Source organism: Aphelocoma coerulescens, chromosome 27 (genome assembly GCF_041296385.1).
Source record: "Aphelocoma coerulescens isolate FSJ_1873_10779 chromosome 27, UR_Acoe_1.0, whole genome shotgun sequence".
Taxonomy (NCBI): domain Eukaryota; kingdom Metazoa; phylum Chordata; class Aves; order Passeriformes; family Corvidae; genus Aphelocoma; species Aphelocoma coerulescens.
The window spans coordinates 2,750,879-2,770,318 of record NC_091040.1 but is presented as its reverse complement, the minus strand read 5'-3'; the positions used below and the strand labels follow the sequence as shown (position 1 = coordinate 2,770,318).

The following is a 19,440-nucleotide window of genomic DNA, read 5'->3' as shown; positions in this document are numbered from 1 at the left end:
CCATTCTCTTTACATTTTCCAAAGCAACAGGATCTTAGTCCTCCCACATTTCGTCTTTTAACTGAGTTATTTCAGTCTTGTGTTACCCTTCTGGACTATTTCACAACCATTAATAAATGTACTGTGCCCACTCTCCCTTGCACACCAATGGATGCTGATTGTTCCTCACACAACACACTGAATAGATGCTTTTTGTACTAAAAATTTAAACTCCAAAATCTAAATTTTCAGTTCCAAGAAAAAATCAAGAATAAGAACAATTCAAATTCAATTCCAAAATTTTACAGGGAAAAAATACAGATAGAAAAGAAGGAATAACGGTGAGAGGAAGAGATGAGTATATTTTTCAACAAAAGGAGAATTTTGCTTAAACCTCATTTTTAGAAAAAGTTGCTTTTCTGAATGTAGCCATGGTGAGCATTGTAAATAGGCAGGTGGGTGGGGCTGAACTCACTTTGTTTTTCCATTCTTAAATGTCAGAGAAGTAAACTCCAAGTTTCAGAACTATAGCCTGAAGAAAAAACATCATCTGATTCATGCCTTTTGTTTAATTAAAAAAGAAACCCCAAGCCCAAGCCCCTGCGATGTGCTGCCAGCACTGCTTGTCAGGAATGTCATCATAGTTGGCCTCACCTCAAGGGAGGAGGAATTTTGGAGGGAGGGCTGCAGTGGGGTTTGTCTCCCAACACCCAACCATGAGGGTATAAAAGAGGCACCAAGGCAGTGAAGGCACAGACTCTCTTCCCTTGCCAGGCTGCATAACTGACCTTTGCTCCTTCTTGTGCTACAGCCATGGCCACGTCCTTCATGAGCTCTTCCTCCACCTGCGGGGGTGGCTTTGGGGGTGCTGGGGGCAGCTGCTCTCGCCTGTCCTCTGTGCGCGCCGGGGGCACCTACCGGGCCCCGAGCATCCACGGCGGCTCCGGCGGCAGGGGCGTCTCCATCTCCTCAGCCAGGTACGTCTCCTCCGCAGGAGGAGGCTACGGCTTTGGGGGGGGCTATGGAGGAGGCTTTGGAGGGGGGGCAGCCTGCGGCTTTGGAGGGGGCTCTGGCTTTGGAGGGGGCTCTGGCTTTGGAGGGGGCTCTGGCTTTGGAGGTGGCGCAGGCTTCGGTGGAGGCTTTGACCTTGGTGGTGGCTTTGGTGGCGGCGATGGCCTTCTCTCTGGCAATGAGAAGATAACCATGCAGAACCTGAACGACCGGCTGGCTTCGTACCTGGACAAGGTACGAGCCCTGGAAGAGGCCAATTCAGATTTAGAAGTGAAAATTCGAGACTGGTACCAGAAACAAGCTCCCACCAGCCCCGCCCGCGACTACAGCAATTATTACAAGATAATTGAAGATCTCCGAGACAAGGTATGACATTCATCTCTAGAGGAGTTATAAGAAGGCAAGAGAATTATGGAACTGCATGTTCCATGTCTTTAAAATAAGATTGAATAATTACAAAAGAAATAGTGAATTCCTCATCCCAAATACATAGAGGTCCTGAGCATTCTAACAGAAAAGAGTAGCCTCTTCTCAATTTAGAAACCAAATATCTTATACTGACCATGTGATGTTTGTTGAAATTAAAATTATTGCAGTAAAAGTTAGCAAAATGTGTTTAGAGTTATCAATACATTTATTCAGTAATCAAATAGTAAAGAATGTGACAGGTATGCCTCAAAGGCTGGAAAGATAATTCTTCTGGCTACAGATAAGATCAGATGTTGTACAAACATATTTCTCTATTATGGTTCTAATCCATGTTGCACAGAGTATCACAGCCCTCTGGTTTGCTCATGGGATGTGGATCAGATATTTCACCGTTACTCACAGGAACCTTTCTCTGTTTTGTAATTGCCAGATCCTTGCTGCTACCATTGACAATTCCCGGGTCATTTTGGAGATTGACAATGCCAGGCTGGCTGCCGATGACTTCAGACTGAAGTAAGTTCACCTGGAGCATATTTGTCTTCACTCTGCTTGTCTTCACTCTCTCAAAACAGGTTTTTCTTTAGTAACTTTGGATGCAAAAACCCTGGCAAGCAGAATCAATTAATGAAGGACCAATTCAGAATATAAACCTGGCAGAACATGGTATTCAGATCACTGAGCTGTTTGCATAATCCGTTATAGCCCATGTCTTCATTTTTTTGTGAAACTCAAATATTTTTAGTAGCCTGAATCACAGGAGAAAGAAGGCAGGAATAGGTGGGATTTTCACTTAGAAGGAACAGAGTGGCAGGAAGAGATTGCTGTGGGGCTGCAGCAGTTCTCTGCTGGAGTCTGAAATTTAGAGTAAGATGGGGCTTTTCCAGCTCCCAGCTCAGCAATACATCAGATGACAAAGGTCCCTGTGCAGCTGCTTTCCCTGCAGCAATGCACCTGCAGGTTTCTATTTTCCCTCTTGTGTCCCAGGCAGCCGTGGCCCATCTGTGCTTTCCTACACACCAAATCTGAGAGGACACTGCAAAACGCCTGTCCTGTGTGACAGTGTTTCTGTTGATGATGATCATCATTATTAGGTGAAATGTCATGTCCTCCTCAGCAACAAAATCACACGGCACTGTCTGTGCTTCCTTATGTCATAGCTGGATAGTGGAAAAAAACACCTTTACTGCTTTTACACCTCTAAATCAGTGTGTTTTCATCTACAGCCCACTGTTCCTCCTATATGTGATCATTTTATAGCTCTGCTGAATACAAACTCAGACATGTGCCAGTGCTTGTTTCTTTTTGGAACTGCAGGTATGAGAACGAGCTGTTCCTGCGCCAGAGCGTGGAGTCCGACATCAATGGCCTGCGCCGGGTCCTGGATGAGCTGACCCTGTCCAGAGCTGACTTGGAGATGCAGATCGAGACACTGAAAGAGGAGCTGGCTTATATGAAGAAGAACCATGAAGAGGTGAGAGTCCTGACAGTGCAGAGAGGAGACTGCTTCCCTTTGAAATGTATCTCTTGTAAACGAAACATACGTGTAAGTCACATGTAAATAGGTGTGTCATGTGTGAGTACACAGACAGTAGGGAAGCTGGTGCAATGAGGGAGAAAATGTGATAAATGCTTTATGTGTGTTCCATCTGTGATACTTGATAGCACAGGTACTGCATACCACAGCAGGGATCACTGGGGGCAGGAACAGTGCGAGAGGAGAGAGCCTGATCTTTCTGTGTCCTCTGCCTTCTGCCCCTGCAGGAAATGAAAGAGTACTCGAACCAGCTGAGCGGAACAGTCAACGTGGAAATGGATGCGGTTCCTGGCATCGACCTGACCAGAGTTCTTGCTGAGATGAGGGAACAGTATGAAGCTCTGGCTGAGAAGAACCGTAAGGATGCTGAGGCCTGGTTCTTCACTCAGGTACAGTCACACCAATGAACAGCACAGCAATGCACTGCCTCAGCATTACCGCCCCGGCAGGTGCCTACCTCCCTTTCTCAAAATAATTGGGTTTTTATCCATTTGTATGTGATTTTACACTTGTATTTCCTTTCAGACTGATGAGCTGAACCGTGAAGTTGCCACCCACACCCAGCAGATACAGACCAGCAAGTCAGAGATCACGGAACTGCGCCGCACCATGCAGGGCCTGGAGATCGAGCTCCAGTCGCAGCTCAGCATGGTACGGAGCTACCCCGAGCACATCACAAGGCACTGCCTCACACTCTACCCTTCCTCCCTTGCTGTCTTGCCTCTCCTCGACTCCCCCTCTGTGGGACAAACTTCATTCTAACCTGTTCTGACATTATTCCTCTTTAGAAAGCTGGGCTGGAGGCCAACCTGCGGGACACGGAAGGCCAATACTGCGCACAGCTGGCTCAGATCCAGGCCCTCATCACCAGTGTGGAGGAGCAGCTGAGCGAGCTCCGCTGTGACATGGAGCGCCAGAACCAGGAGTACAAAATGCTCATGGACATCAAGAGTCGCCTGGAGCAGGAGATCGCCACGTACCGCCAGCTGCTGGAGGGCCAGGACTCACAGTATGTCACTCTGTCCAAGTCCTGATGAGCAGATAGGGGTAACAACACACTCTGTGGAGCAGCAGTTGGGGCTGCCAGGCTGACTCCAGAGCGCTGAGTCACACTCCCTGCACACACAGCCTTTGGAGCACTGGCAAAGCAGGTGCCTGGCAAACTCTCCGGCGCTGCCATAACTCAAGCTAAATCTGCACATCAGTGGTGTGGAGGATTTGAAAACATAAATGCCAGCATTTTGACCAGGATCAATTACAAAAGGCATCAGGCCCCATATATATGTGTCACTTAATCCTCTGGTTGCATTGGAATTAGAGCCTTCAGCCTGAGACAACCTATAAAAACTTGCTCCCAGTATTTCTTTAGTTCCTGGTTTTCTCTATTTGTGCACAGAGGTGAAAATACCCATCCTCACACACCAGTACCCCCAGCTAGAAAAGAGCTTGGTACAGACTCCAGCTTACTTCAGTAAAATCTACATTTTTGTGCCCATTTCTCATATCGGATCTGTACATGGAATTACTTTTGATTTCTGAGGAGAAATCAGCTCCTTATATAGTTTCTAGAAGAGGCATTCTGAGGAGAAGAGCAGTTTAAGGAGACACTTCAGGACAAAGAACTGGTCTGACCACTGTTCCCATTCCCTCTCAAGTATATAGAGGTGGATTTCAAAGCTGAAAGCACCTTAATGCCACCTCTAGTAACAACACACCTCAGAACCAGCTATTGAGAGCAGGCACATGAAACCCTGGCTGTCCACACAAATTCCTAAATGGTTCAATGGTTTCAGGGCACAGGGTCAGGAATGGTCATTAATCAAATATTTCTTTTTCTACAGGTTGTCAGGACTGAACCCCAAGGATGGTAAGAAACATTTTTATTTAATGAGGGGCTGAAACAAACAGGCAAAATAGGATTAAATAAACCTTTTAGCCTTGGATTTCTTCTTACTACCACAGATTCCATTCTCCCCACAATGGCTATGTTCTGTATCATGTAGAGACAAAAACATAATACTTCATTTTATGTGCATTTTTGAAACCAATAGATATCCAAAACGATTGCATGAACTGCTCATGGGATTCTAAAATACCCAAATCTCCCAAAGATTCCTAAGTTCCTCTGCTGATTCACATAACATACAAGATACTTCCAAATCTATATGTGATGTGCACTCTTAAGTTGTTCTGGATAAGGACCAGGAGGGAAAGTGGATAAGATGTAAAGGCAGTTCTGCCTTTGATATGTGAAAGATCTTGGAGGAAATGAACAAACACAACCTCATTGTTCAGTTCCTCAGGCTCTTGGTGGGGCCTTATCATTTTTTGTTCCCTATTTAATTTTTTATTCCCCCTACAACAGCATTTGGGAGCGGTGGAAGAGTTCGCTCTGGCATGGAAGAGGATGGAAAATCTGGTTCTACCCGTGACAGGAGATTCTAGTACAGAAATACCAAATCCCCACATGGACCCAGTGCAGCCTCCACACTGGCTAATGCTGAGAGAAAGAGCCTTTCACTTCCCCAAATCTCAAGAATGTATACAAGAATGTCTTTCCTTAGATTTGCTCTGCCTTTGTACGTGAGCATTGGCTCACTGGGTCGGAGATGCCAAGCCTGTTTTCTGCTGGTGCTCTGTTGTGTCCTAACAATAAAGTTTCTGTTCTGCTTCTGCAAATAAATCCAGTCTAATGGTGGTTTTTGGAGCCATTGTGGCACTGCCACACAGTCCATAGGCCCTCCCAGCATGGGCTGCTGGAACCCAACCAAGGGATACTCTGGGAATGTCAACAGCAATAACAACCATAACTATAAAAACAGTAATAAAGATGGTGATGAATGGACAGATAAAGTACCATTAGATTCTGCCAGCCATCTGAAGCTGGTATCAGTCAAAAACAGAGAAGATAACATAAAAAATCCTTAAGATCTTTGTTCTCAATTCCAAGGGCACAATGGGGTTGCAATTCCTGCACAAATAAAATGCACCTCTGAAAAACTGGTATTTTTCCATGTGTATATTTGTGTTCCTGCACTGCCAGCAGCACCAAGGCAAATTCCCTCAGCTCCTAAGGAAGCAGCAGGCACAGTCCAGGTAAACGAATTACTCAGAGTTTGCTGTGACTGTGTTGGTTTTTGTCCATCAGGAAGAGCATCCCCAGCCCATGCCAGTGATGTGGCTGTTGGTGGCCACACCACCTTCTCCCAGATACAAATCCTCACCACTGGAATTGACAAGATGCTGATAAAGTTTTAAGAGCTTGGTGAATCCCAGAAGCACACCATGCAGTTACCTAAATGCTGTACTTTGCTCACATAGTGTGTTTGGAAAAGGCATCCTTAGCCCCATCACTGGGCATTCAATCCACGTTACAGTATCTGCAAAAATGGTATAATTTCTAGAATTACGTATTTTATTTTCCTTCCAACCTCCTTAGAGACACTATTTTTGTGTCTCCTATTTTCTGATATTTAAGAAAAAGAAATGTATATTGCTGGCATTGCTGACCAGTTTGGCCATGAGTGAGGCTGCAGAATCATTGGTGCTGCTGGTAAGAAATGCACATCCTGCTGGCATTCCCACTGGAAGGAGTTCAGAAGAGGTTCTGGCAAACTGCAGCAAGGCAACATCACAGTCCACCAGAGAGGAAAACCGAATGGTACAAATGGTATTTTTTCCTGATCCAAAACCTAGGGATCCAGCAAGAGAGGGAATTCCTACAGCCACAGGCAGCTATCCATCCATTTGTACTCTGGATGGAGGAGTTGAATCAATCCGTGATTGTTGCAGGACATTGACCTGTACAATGTAGTTGTCAAAAATATTCTGCCTGTATTTAAACTGCAGCCTAGAAATTCAGCTCAGTTTGCTTCCCATGTTCCAATTCAGTAAAACAAGCATGATTCCCAGATGAAACAAGCCGGGACTGCAGAGCAGCACCCATCGCCCAGGGAGCAGAGCAGTCCCCATCCAAGGGTGCCATCTGCTGACAACAGTTTATTTCATTTCTCCGAGTGTCACTTCCATTCTCTACTCTGAATTAAAGAGGCGACTAAACCCAAATTCAGCATTGCAGCCTGACAAAGTCTTGTCAGATTTTGAAGTAAGTTTTCTGGTCTTTTTCATGGATCCTCAACATGTGTGGATCAAAACTGTGTGGCATCTTTTCCAGTTTGGAAAGGCTGAGCTCCAGGGGAAGCACTTCCCATGTCCCAGATGTATTTTGGATTACTTGCAAGAGAAAATACAGTTCTGGTTTTCATGATGTGGTAATTCCATGACATTCTCAGGACAGAGACTCTGTGGTCTCTCACATTGCCAGTCTCATTGCCAGGCAGGGTGGGAATGTCATGGAGTAATTTCAGGTGAAACAAAGGATTAATTTTATTTCACATTCTATTCTGTACATACATGTGTAATTCCATTTCAGTGTGATAGTTCATAGACTCCAGCTTGCTAAACTGAAAATTCAGTCTGAAATAGATCTCTGGTGAGATCTGCAGGAAATCATCTGTTATAATCTGGTGGGGTTTTTTTCAAGTTAGGCCCTGAGTTTTTGTCTGGTGCTTCAAGCTCACCTCTGTGTCCCGCAGCAGGGCTGACTGCAGAGTGCAGCTATGGATAGTGGCTGTAACCAGAATATTTGGGGAGAGCCAACCCTTGCACTCACTGGAAAACCCTCTTTTCAGTGATTGCTTTCCCCACATAGTTACAAATGACAGGATTTCTACTAAGGAAGTGTCTGAGGTAGGAAGAGGAGCATGTGCTCATTGTAAAGGGAGCTGGGGAAAAGGAAAGGAGCAGGTGCTGAGCAGAGCCGAGCCCGAGCCACAAGGAGGAGCCCGAATCCTGCTCCGTCAGGAATGAGGCTGGGAGGCACCAGGGAAGCTGGAGTGCAACAATTCCTTACTGCTGCAGCATTCCAAATGAAACAAACAGGGAAAAATACATCCCTTCCTATTTCTCCCAGGACAGTGTAACTTTGCTCCATGCAGTCTCCCTGACCTCACCAGTCAAGATGAGCAGCAGGGCCAAGGCAGACCCTGGGGAAGGGTTTAGCCTTCACCTAGGTAAGGAAACCAGCTGCAGCATTTCTGGGAGAGCCTGTGCCCACTCAGCTTCCTGCCTCTTCCCAAATCTTCCTCCTCTATCTCATCCCTCAGTCATGGACTAGAACAAGACAAGGCAAACCCACTAAACCCAACAGTTGCCACAGGAGCACTCCTGTGCCCCTTACCAGCATGAGGAATAGGACAATCTGCAACAGCCACGTTCGACCTTTCCCTGTTTGATGGATAAAGTTTGACAGAAAGACTATTCCTGCATGATTGCCAGGTCAATTTTTAGAGCTGGTGGTTTTAAATAATCACTTGAATCTTTTGAGTGCTGTTACAAATTCAAAGTGTAAATATTTTCTATAGCTAAGATAAATATCTTAATAGTATTAATGCTGGGAACAGCAAGAAATCCCTGCATTGCTGCCTGTTGAAACAAGACCACTGAAACAGGACTGCACCTCAAATAATGAGAAAATCATGAGAAAAGTATCTAATTCTCATGTATTTCTCCTGGAAATGGGCAGCTGAAGGGAACAGCTGGGCATTACTGACTCTGGACTGAAGTTTTTTTAGTTTAGAAGCTGGATGACTTCATGAAAGCCTCATGTCTCCCACAGGCTGAAGCCGTTTGGTCGCTGTTTGACAGCTGATAGGACACACTGCATTTGAGAATCCATAGGTCTGAGGATCCACAGGCTGCTGTAATTCTACAGCCTGAGAATTATGACAAAGTATCTGCAGAACCCCATTCCTGCCCCGGCTCCCCGTTTATTCCCTTCATGTGCAGGAAAACGTAACATACTAACTACAGGGTTAGAGAGAAGTCTGAGGCAGTGATCCTGTTCCACACCTACGGATTTTGGCCACACCTCACTATTATCATATGAAAAGAAAAAGAAAAAAATACCCAAACAAGCGAAAGGAAAGCAACCTGGTATGTGGCTGATTCCAAACAACAACAGTGTGCAGGCTCATAAATGCTTCAGAATTGACCAAGAGGAAGCACGTTTCGTGATGACACAATCTTGTTGCTGTAGTCATTCATCGAAGGGAAACTCCCACAGGAAAAGGCATAAAGCTGCTCAGGGAAAGCAAAGAGGCTGCTCAGTGCTAGGCAGCCAAACCTGGGGTTCGATTCACACAGAGCTAAGCATGAGCACCAGCCAAGGCCCTTTCCAGTTTTTTTCTGTGTCCCTCAGGGGTAGTTCAGGGTGTGGTTTGGCCCAGCAAGGAACTTCTTACAGAGCATCAAGTGCAGATGGTGGTGCCAGCAGCACACATCCCTCCTTCTCCTCCACCAGACCCTTCTGGCTGGCTGCAGGAGGGGCACCCTGGGGAGGCTTCGGCGAGCACTATGGGGAAAGCATCTTCCTGGGTGGGAATGAGAAACAGACTATGCAGAACCTGAATGAGCGCTTGGCTGCCTACCTGGACAAGGTCCGTGCCTTAGAAGCAGCCAACGCTCAGCTGGAGAGCTGCATCCTAGAGTGGCACAGGACAAAGTCTCATGGAAAGAGGCATGACTTCAACCAGTACGAGCAAAACGTCACTGACATGCAAAGACAGGTAAGTCAGAGCTGGGACTGTGTCATTCTGTGCTCTTCTGAGAAATCTGGGTTCTCCTTTATGCTAATGGCTTTCCTTTAAAGAAGTTAAATAAAACCTTTGAAATGTTAGAAATCCTCAGGAAGGTCGTTCCAGGACCTGGGCATAAACATTCTTTGTGTTCACAAGGAGGAGACTAGGCACGAGAAAGGCTGGAAGGGGGCAAGGGGGATTCTGCAGAGACTGGCAGAATAAAGGGATCCGTGTGCTGCCAAGTGTTCCTTTCTGTACTGAAACTGGGGTTTGAGTAACTGCGTCTGGCAGAACTTGGTCTTTTTGACTGCACAGGTACCGAGCAAATTACAAAGCAGGAGGAGTGCAGAGCCTGCCCCTCTCCTGCCGCTGTCTCCAGACAGACTGGGGCATTCCAGCTCTTTGATTCCTGCGGTAGCAGACAATGAAACTACAGGAGTTTTGGGACCAATGAGTTTATGTAATCAGATGGAAAAATACTTCATTGTAATTAAGAAAATAGCAGTGACAAATTCCTTGTGGATGTTTTCACTATAATTAAAAGGAGAATTTCTGGTTCCTGCCAGTAGTTAATATTAATGTTCAACAGTAACTCTTTCAATCTCCCAAACTCACGTGTCTTCAAATTTAAGCATAATATTAATCTGTATTCATAATGAACATCCTTAGCACTATTACCATCTGTGTGACTAATCAGTGCAATTAACTTTACATACCCATATGGGGCAAAACCCAAAGCTCTTCCAAAAGCAATGCTGTCGTTTGCCCTCCACTTTTTATAATACAATTACCTGGCATTCTCAAGATCCTGAAAAATTATTTTCAAAAAGCCTTGGAAATGGGGTTAATTCACATCTTTGCTGACTGGGGCCAGGGACTTAATCAAACTCCATGCTCACAGCTAAAAGTGTTGCCTCCAGGCAGTAGATGAGGTGCTCCGACCACAGCCTGTGTACAGAGAGCCAGAACTGTCATCACCCATTTCTGTTTTAAGGATAAAGAAAGGTCACTGTCCCCAGACCTGGCACTTGGGCTCTTTCATTTTTAACAGAGAAATAAAAATTTGTTCATCAAGAACATATCGGTGTTCAGGTTGATTTAGAATTAATGAATCAGAAAGATTTAGGAAGACAATAAGCATAAAACCATGATGCTGATTGGGGTAAAGCCCTCACTTTTGAATAGGTTGTACCCAAACTGCTTATTTTTAACACTCACCCCTTAAACAGCTGTCCCTGGCCACAGACACCTGGAGGCTGGTGGCTGTCCTGGATGTGGAAGGAAAGGCCAGGAAAGGATAATTTACAGGTGACAATCCAGGATTGAACTCCGAATTTTTACTTTCTCTATAAAGTACTGCAATTAGCAGTATGTCTGCCAGTAAAATGAGTGAAAATATAGCATCTAATTATTAACCATAATTAAATTAATTAAATGTTAATTTAAAAGGTGAAACTAATTTAGCACCTAAAATAAAATTTAGTCTAAATTTAGGGTCCTATATCAAATAATTCAGAATGTCTATGATATGCTGCCTGTCTGAACTTGGAGACATATAATCATTTGGGTCCTACATTTTTAAACACTCTCCTGGATACTTGAATTCAGGATGAACATGCCAGATGGAGCAACAAATTTTGGGAAAAGCCTTGCTCCAGCCTGATTCCATTCTAATCCAGATTCATAATGAAATAGCACCTGTTCTTCAGGTGACTGTCTCATTCAAACACCTTGTGCCACTAAATAAGCAAAATGATCTACAGAACATTCCAGGAGATGGGAGGAAGGACATGAGACATGAAAGGTAAAGCCATTGCAGGAAGCCGTCTTGGAAAATTCCTGTTTTGAGAAGGAATTGGAGTATATTTCCTATACAATAATGTGTGAATTCTTAATGAAGCTGTCTGACAATTTGCAGACTGGTACTAGAGATGCAGTCACATTCATGATGGATGCATTAAGGAATTCCATGTGACTATTAAGAGATAATTGCCACATGTGAGATCTCCTGCTGGCTGCAGAGCGACTGGGGCCACATGGCAGTGGGCAAAGCACACAGATCACACAGAGTCACACAGCAATTCTGTACATGGCACAAAGCTGAAGAACTCGTGTTGTTTTCTCATTGCCTTACATGTTCTACAAGGCTGGATTCAAGAATTGCCTCTTCTCTGACGCCAAATTCCAGGCAGTCACACATTCAGGGTATTGTTAGAGTTCTTGAGCTGGCCTTGATCTTGTCCCAGGGCAGTATCCGAGGTGTGCTGCTAATTGCTCAGGAATGCACAGTCTGTTAGCAGATTAGTTAAACATTCCACAGCACCTTCTTCTTTACTACAGAGGTGAACCTTTGACACTTCAGGAGAATTTTGTCATTTCCTTGTTTCTTTGTGATTCACTGACTGTGTGGGAAGTTTACTCCAAGGTGTTGAGAGCTCTGTAAACGACTTCGGTGCGGCCACAGTGCCCCTTGGTTTGCTCTGTGGATGCTGAGGGAAGGTAGCTGGTGGGATGGCGACCACACTCCTCTTTCCTCTCTGTTAGAAAAGGACATGATGCCCTGCATTTATGATTTCCTGACAATTATGTATGAGTTCCTGTTGGAATTCTTTCAAAGATTTTGCACGGAATGCTGAACTCCGATCTATAGCTAAAAGCTGTTCCATGTTGTCAGGGACACATGAGACTTCCCAGTGCATGCTGAGTACACCAAAGGAATGAGGTTGTGCTTCATCCTGCACCTTTTAGGGCAATTTTCAAATCCCAAAGCAAAATCAGACACCTGAATCAATCACTCCATGCTGCTGGTTGATTCAGAGCAGCTATAGGTGCATAACTGAATGGACCACAACAACCAGATGCCAGTGGTATTGTGAGTGCAGCTCCAGGCTGTGGTGGGTTTAGGGTCCTGCCAGTGAGCCGCTGCCACCATCACTGCTGTGCATCACAACACCAGCTCAGCGAGGTGTTCATGCACAGGCTACTTCTTAGCATAACATTAATTCCAGCATTTTCATTGTACTCAGACATGGCTTAATGGTTCTTACTGAAATTTGCCCTAAAGATGCCCAAGGCAGCTTTGTCAGCAATGCTGAACAGGATCAGAATCCAGTCTCAAAACCAGAGGAAGGCAGTGACTGTTACTCTGTTATAGACCATGAAGTTTGTGTAATGTTATTCATATCCTCTACTTGGCCAGGAATAAGATGATGCCTCCTAGTTCATACCCTCAAAAAAAGTAAGAAAAACAGTGAAGAAAGATTGTGGATAAAAATTGCAAAACACTTAAGTGAATCAGGAAACTGAACGGCTTTTATTCCTGTGGTCCCCTTAGCATGGAAATTCTACTATTTAGATGCTTCCTATGAGCAGCAAAGAGGCTAAACCAGCACAGGTTATTTACTTGTTACCCTATGGCAACACTGACTCTCCAGCTGGATTCTCTGTTTTCCAGATTGAGGATAGCAAGATCACCAATGCCAGTATCCTTTTACAAATCGATAACGCTAACATGGCAACTGAAGACTTCAGGCTCAAGTAAGCACTTCTTTGGTTTCCTCATTAAGTTTGAAAGAGGATTAAACTAAACATTGCTTTTTTTCTTGCTAATCCAATAGGGAAGTGATTTTACTGAGGCTTTCTGTTGATGCTGGATGAATAAAAACAATGTAGAACAGGGAAAAAAACCCAAAAGGATGTAAAACCCACAAATGATTGCTGAAGAACCTTGAGTCATGCTGTTTATGATACTTAGTGCAGGTCCTGACGAGCAGGTTTGACAGCAGACACTTGATACTTGTGACAAAAGGCACTTAAAACTGTCATCTGGGATTACAAATTATCCCCTCTAAGCACTGCACTTCCCAGTCCAGCCCAAATCTATTTCCTGGACTTAATCACCTCTTCTGTCCAGCTCTGCAGGGAACACCTGTCCTTCTGTAGCTTCTGCTTTGGAGTCCTGTATGCTGTGCACAGTAACTGGGCTGGTTGCCTCCCTGGTTCCCAGTACAGTCTGATTTTCAGTACATTGAAAGACAGTTTTCAGACCAACTAAAAAGACAAAATGCTTGGACAGAAAACATTCAGGCAGTTCTTTCTGAAGGAAAGGATTTGACACTTCTGTAAGTAAGACTTCTTAGGAATCCGGAAGATTATAAAAAAATATTTCAGCTTTTGGTAATACTGTGACAAACTCGGACACCCTGAGCACTGCCAGCCTTTCATTATCAGTCAGTAATGTCACAAAAGGAACCAGTGGAACTACTTTGAGGGATGGGACTCAGTCTGAGTTTACGGGGTGAATGGCGAAGCACCAACAGAGCCCATAAAATGAGTAAACGGAGAGATGCTGAGGAGCAAAAGTGCTTCCCATGCCCAAGGGAAGACACGGCAGCATCTCCCTGCCTTTGGCTCACTACAGACGCTGCAAGAGGTTAGAGAGGAATGTTAGTAACTGGCTTCCATCACATTTTTCTTGTTTTTCTGAAGGACTCAAAAGTCACCATTTTGGCAAAACTACAGCAAGCACTGATTGCTGGTACTCTTTTCAGAGAATTGTATTCTCAAACTTTCCCAATCTGGCGAATGTTAAAATGCAAAAAGGGAAGTGAACAAAAGAAATTTTATTTCCTACCATATAGGAGGAGTTATGAGGGAGAAAGGAAAGTGAAATACAAAAGAAAAGAAACTCATTGTTAAGACTATTCTAAAATATTTAAATAACATATGTTAGAAACAGAGTTTGGTTGTTTGTTCTCTCTAGCTCCCTACACAGACTAAGCAAGTCTACTTCTCTTTATACAAGAGCCTGAATCAGGCAGTTCTCAACACGCACGTTGTGTCTTCTCTTTCCTCATAAAGATATGAAGCCGAGAAGTGTCGCAGGCAGGGAGTGCAGCTGGATGTGGAGAACCTGCGGAAGGAGCTCGACGGCATGACCATTATTACCACAGATCTGGAAATGGAAATTGAAGGCTTAAGAGAAGAGCACATCCTTAGGAGGAAAGACCATGAGGAGGTAGAAAAAGTTCCACTTGGTAAAATCCTATCACACAAATCTTTACTACCATGTAATTAACTGAGTAAGACCCACAATCTGTAAATGGGATTGATGATTCAGGACCTAATCCTGTTTCTGAAGCAGCCAATGAGAGTCAGGTGAGGCAAAAAGTCTGTATCTGCTTTACCAATTACAGTGGGGTTTCAGAGAGAACAGATTGCTGGAGTCTCTCCCACCCATCTGTCATACACAGCTAATAATAACTGACATATTGGACAGAAATGTTCTCAGAAAGGCTTAGATAAAAATACACAGAGTGCCGCTGGGTTTTATTCATCATAGACTTTTTCCTCAGTTCTGCATCTATCATTTCTCACACTCACAGAAGCATGGAGGAGTTGAGGGTTGGAAGGGACCTCTTTAGGTCCCCTTGTCCAGCCCCCCTAAACTCAAGCAGGGTCACCCAGAACAGGCTGAACTGAGCAAAACAGACCTCAAATTCCCAAAGAATCAAAATTAAAAAGAATGGTTGGTGAAGTCAGGCAAAATTACTCATTCTTGCAAAATCCTAAGCACAGTAATTAGATAATAATTCTCAAAAGCCACACTACTCTGAATTCTCCAGAGCTATATTCAGTACTCTCTGTTATTCCCACATTTATAATTCCACTGCTTGAAACTTGCTGGTTTCGCTTGATCTGGTGTTTGCAGTTATTACCTAACACAGGACCAAACGTCCTGCTCAGTGTCTGTGGGTTATTAAAGTGGAGAATAAAACACAGGGGTTTTATTTCACAGTGTAGGTGAAGCTGCCTTTGGCCGACCCCCTTACAGCCCAGGATAGTTCTTGGAAGCAAGGGACCAACAGAGCCATCTCTGTGTCCAGCTGATCCGCATACCATGATGTCATACCCCGAAAGGCTCCTTTGCCTGGGTGCTTTGAAAATGGTACCAGGCACAGAAGGTTGTGCTACACCGAAAGGAATGTTACCCTACCTGTCCAACTGGTCCTGTAATTATGTTGTTTACACAGTAATTATATGCTTTAATCCAATTATTCCTTTAACAATTACATAGAACTTTTACATTACTCTCCTGTAAACTTAGTTATAGTTCCATAAATATTAACATAAAGGGTAAGAAAGATGAAATTACTGTTAGATTTTCATCAAAAGTTTTGGGTTTCTTATAGATAAATAAATAAAAAATGTCAGTTCTTTTTCATTAAGTCAATGTCTTCTAGAAACATTCCATGAAAAGATCTTCTTGCATGTTTTTTATTGACTTCTGCCACAGAAGCAAATATGTCACTGGTTTAAGTCACATCAGAGTATTGTCAATATATAAATTTTTCAAATACTGTTAACTTAATGTATATATAACAATTCCCCCCAAAACCACTCTGGGATTCTGTGGCTCTATGAAAACTTTCCGCTTCCATAAGTGAGATTAATTATTCCCTCTGCTAACACATGAACAGGATATGGAAGCCAATCGCTCCTCACAAGACTTCAAAGTCAATGTAAAAGTAAACGCAGCCCCTCCTCAGGACTTAGGCAAGATTCTGGCAGAAATAAGAGAAGATTATGAGGCCATAATTGAAAAGAATCGTCTAAGCCTGGACAACTGGTACAAAGAACAGGTAACAGCTATTCCTTGCTCATTTCCAAGCCCCCTGTGGCTGTACCTGCCTGACCAGAGTCTGTGAGCTTTTCTCTTGCTTCTGCTCCACAGAGTGCAGCAATGTCCCTGGCAGCAACCCCTAATCCCGAGCAGATCCAGCACAACGAGAACGAGATCAAGGAGCTAAGGCGGACTTTGCAGTCCTTGGACATCGAGCTGCAGGCACAGATTAGTAAGGTATCTGCTGCAGACATCTTGGGCTGCTCACTCACTCCATATATTCTCAGAAGTTGTCATGGACCAATTCTCCATTTAAATCCACAGCCTTGCATAACTTTATTGCAGTTGTTAAAGTATGAGGGAAAGTGGAATTCAGATCATGCTCGACTTTGCCAAAATATGCAAAATAGCTTCAGCAACCATCACCAGGAAGTGAAAAATTTATGTCTCTCCTTACAACAAAATATGAGGAGAAGAAAAGGGATAGCTGACTCCAAGTCTAGAAAGAAAATGTGTCCAGAAGACAGACAGTAACGCAAAGAATGCAAAGTTCATATTTACAAGCCCTGTTATCATGCATGAAATACATGAACTGTGAAAAATATTGGTGGGGAACTTTCACAAACATTACACAGCTCTTACACCAGTTAAAGCTCACATTCCAGTGACCTGGAGACTTTGGAGCAATTCTGGACAGTTCATGCCGAACTGACAGGACAGACAGCAGTTTCAGGAGCAGAGCTTTGAGCAGAACGGATATGGCACGGATAAATGACTCAGTTTTGCCTCTCATGCACACACGGCACAGCTTTGTGGTTCTGCTGCCTTCACAGGAATAGTTATGCAAATGCATAAGTGTTTAAATTACCACAGCCTTAATTTTGCAATCTTCTAGCTAGAGACCAAATTTGCTGGTATTTCTGTGTTATATCTACCACATAAATAATAATCATGGTCTTGGTATTATCTGCCCCGTCAGAAACACATGCTGGAAGACACCTTGGCTGACACTCGGAATTACTACGCTGCTGCGCTTCAAAACATGCAGCAGATCATCTCCAGGTGTGAGGAAGAGCTGAGCCAGGTTCGTCATGACATGAAGCAGCAAAATAACCAATACAAGGTTCTTCTTGGGATCAAAACCCGCCTGGAAAAGGAAATTTCCACGTACCGCCTGCTGCTGGAAGGGAATGCTGACGGGTAAGGCAGAGCTGCCCCGACTGGAACAGATGAGAGTCCTCATATTTGGATTATTTATTTGTTTATTTGTTTATGCTTAATCAAAGCTTGTGAGTCCCATACTACATCAAGGGTTGGTATTTTAATGTGACAGATCATAATAAAAAGCCAAAGCCGCTCAGAGTACAGAGACACTGGTATCCATGTAATTTGGATTACGTAAATTAATATAACTTTTTATTAAAAAAGAAAATTCTCCACTCCCACAGCATGGCCTTCTCAGCACAGGAGAATGCTGGCCTCATCTTTATTCTCTCATCTGATTTGTATGAAGTCAGAAAAGGAACATCGGCAACTTTTAGAACTGAAACTCTCAGGCAGGCAAGACAGAGTGACCCCAGGTGTGAGGGTATTTGTCAGAAACCAAATTGGGAGCAACCTAAGCAATTCCAAATACACAAGAACCAATGCACCTGTCCCTGGGAGCAGTAGTGAATGTGCCCAGGGATGGTTTCCAGTGAGAGTATCTACCAAAGGGAAAGCTCACATGGTATAAAAGCATCATTCTTTTTCCTTGTTTTTTTTTAAATTTTATCTCATAATGGGATGAGGTCTCCTTAGAAGCAGTGAGAAGGGGATGAATAACTTCTTGAAATTAGTGTAACATTATTTTCTCTCTATTTCATTATCTTCACAGGATAGCAAGAAAATCTGAAACTAAAGGTAAAAGTTCCTTACTTTGTTCTCTGTAGTGACTCTTAATTATTGTCATTTCCAATCAAATTTTACTCAGGGCAATTTTAACCTCACCTGAGTGAACTGTGGAGGGTGTGCATGGCAGGCTCATGCAGGCCTTTGAGAAGCATTTCAGTGGTTCCTGGCTGCTGTGAAGGGCTGACTGCAGAGCCCACTGGCCCATGGGCTGCCTCAGCCCCAGCCCTGTCAGTGACACACATGGCCACAGCTCAGGCTCCAGACTAAAGCTTTCCTGGGATATGAGGAGGCAAGGAGACTCTGCTGGGTGACTAAAACAGCGTTAGGGATTGAGAGCAAACCAAAAATCTGCATGTCTGGAAACTCATATTCTGGCATGAGCATGACCTGCAGACATCCAGGATAATCTGCTGGATTTGCATTGGCTGGGCTGTCGCTGTGTTATTCATTTGCCCTGACCTGGACCAGACCCAGGGTGACTTTCTGGCAGTACATTTAACACAGAGCAATAACAGATACTGACTTAAAGGAAAACATGTAGAGATAACTGAGTTGAGGAGGCAGCAGGCAAATGACTGTAAATGAAGCTTTCCCTGCATCACCTTGTCTCAGCATTTCCCCTTGACTAATTAAACTTCCCTTTCTTTCAGAACACTCTGGGCTGAGCAACCGAAAGCTCAAAGCGATTGTCCACGACAGCGTGAATGGGGAGGTGGTGTCCTCCACCATCAATGAGATCCCCCCACAAGCCTGAAGGAAACCTCTGCCAGCCACTGGCTTTCCCGGCAGCAGCTCCCACGGCCCCTCTGGGAACAGGGTGCTGTGGGCTGGCTCCCTGTGTGTCAAACAGGGATCCTGTAGTGAAGACGCTTCTAAAATGATCTGCAGCCTAACACTGCAAAGTGCCACACAGAGCTGGGTATAGCTGACATTGGTAGTTTAAAGAGCTTGTAGTCACCAAAATGCTGAAGAAAAGCTGTCCAAATAAAGTGACTCGCTCAGCTAGTGACAGATGTATTGTGAACATCTCCCCAGGGCAGGAATATCCATCTGGGATTCAGTTACCGCTCTGCAAATTAGCTATAATTTAAGGGGAATAATCTCTCAACTTTTTTCCTGGTCTTATGCCTGTCACCATATACCTCACTGCAGCCAATAAATTTTTATCCATTATTTGTTCTGGTCCTTGGAATATCTGATTTTGGTTTCCCTTACATATGCCCAGTCTACTGTGGCAGTGTCACTGACATGGGTCAGGACAGCCAAAGCCTGGTTGTTTCAGGAAGGACAATACTGGAAGGACACAGAAGAGGAAAGAGGCACACAAGTTACAG

The 19,440-nt window shown here is 44.1% G+C and overlaps 2 protein-coding genes across 2 annotated transcripts; both read left to right on the top strand.

Annotated features, from left to right (window-relative positions):
- The first annotated feature begins 758 nt into the window (after positions 1–758).
- On the top strand, positions 759–5,616 carry LOC138099250 (keratin, type I cytoskeletal 15-like). Its single transcript, XM_068996381.1, has 8 exons — positions 759–1,356; positions 1,850–1,932; positions 2,734–2,890; positions 3,181–3,342; positions 3,479–3,604; positions 3,742–3,962; positions 4,795–4,820; positions 5,319–5,616. Exons 1-8 carry the CDS (start codon positions 793–795, stop codon positions 5,396–5,398), a joined length of 1,419 nt encoding a protein of 472 aa, XP_068852482.1. The 5' UTR covers positions 759–792; the 3' UTR covers positions 5,399–5,616.
- A 3,333-nt stretch (positions 5,617–8,949) lies between these two features.
- LOC138099249 (keratin, type I cytoskeletal 23-like) lies at positions 8,950–19,279 on the top strand. The gene is made up of 8 exons (XM_068996380.1): positions 8,950–9,579; positions 13,046–13,128; positions 14,452–14,608; positions 16,071–16,232; positions 16,325–16,450; positions 17,193–17,413; positions 18,090–18,115; positions 18,757–19,279. Exons 1-8 carry the CDS (start codon positions 8,950–8,952, stop codon positions 18,858–18,860), a joined length of 1,509 nt encoding a protein of 502 aa, XP_068852481.1. The 3' UTR covers positions 18,861–19,279.
- Positions 19,280–19,440: the final 161 nt, after the last annotated feature.

Bases quoted from the DNA above. Each gene is read 5' to 3' on its own strand.
- LOC138099250 (XM_068996381.1), top strand. From the start codon at position 793: ATGGCCACGTCCTTCATGAGCTCTTCCTCCACCTGCGGGGGTGGCTTT. The intron at 2,891-3,180 runs GTGAGAGTCCTG...CTGCCCCTGCAG, and splicing joins TGAAGAAGAACCATGAAGAG to GAAATGAAAGAGTACTCGAA. The intron at 4,821-5,318 runs GTAAGAAACATT...CCCCTACAACAG, and splicing joins AGGACTGAACCCCAAGGATG to CATTTGGGAGCGGTGGAAGA.
- LOC138099249 (XM_068996380.1), top strand. From the start codon at position 8,950: ATGTGGCTGATTCCAAACAACAACAGTGTGCAGGCTCATAAATGCTTC. The intron at 13,129-14,451 runs GTAAGCACTTCT...TTCCTCATAAAG, and splicing joins ACTGAAGACTTCAGGCTCAA to ATATGAAGCCGAGAAGTGTC. The intron at 14,609-16,070 runs GTAGAAAAAGTT...ACACATGAACAG, and splicing joins GGAGGAAAGACCATGAGGAG to GATATGGAAGCCAATCGCTC.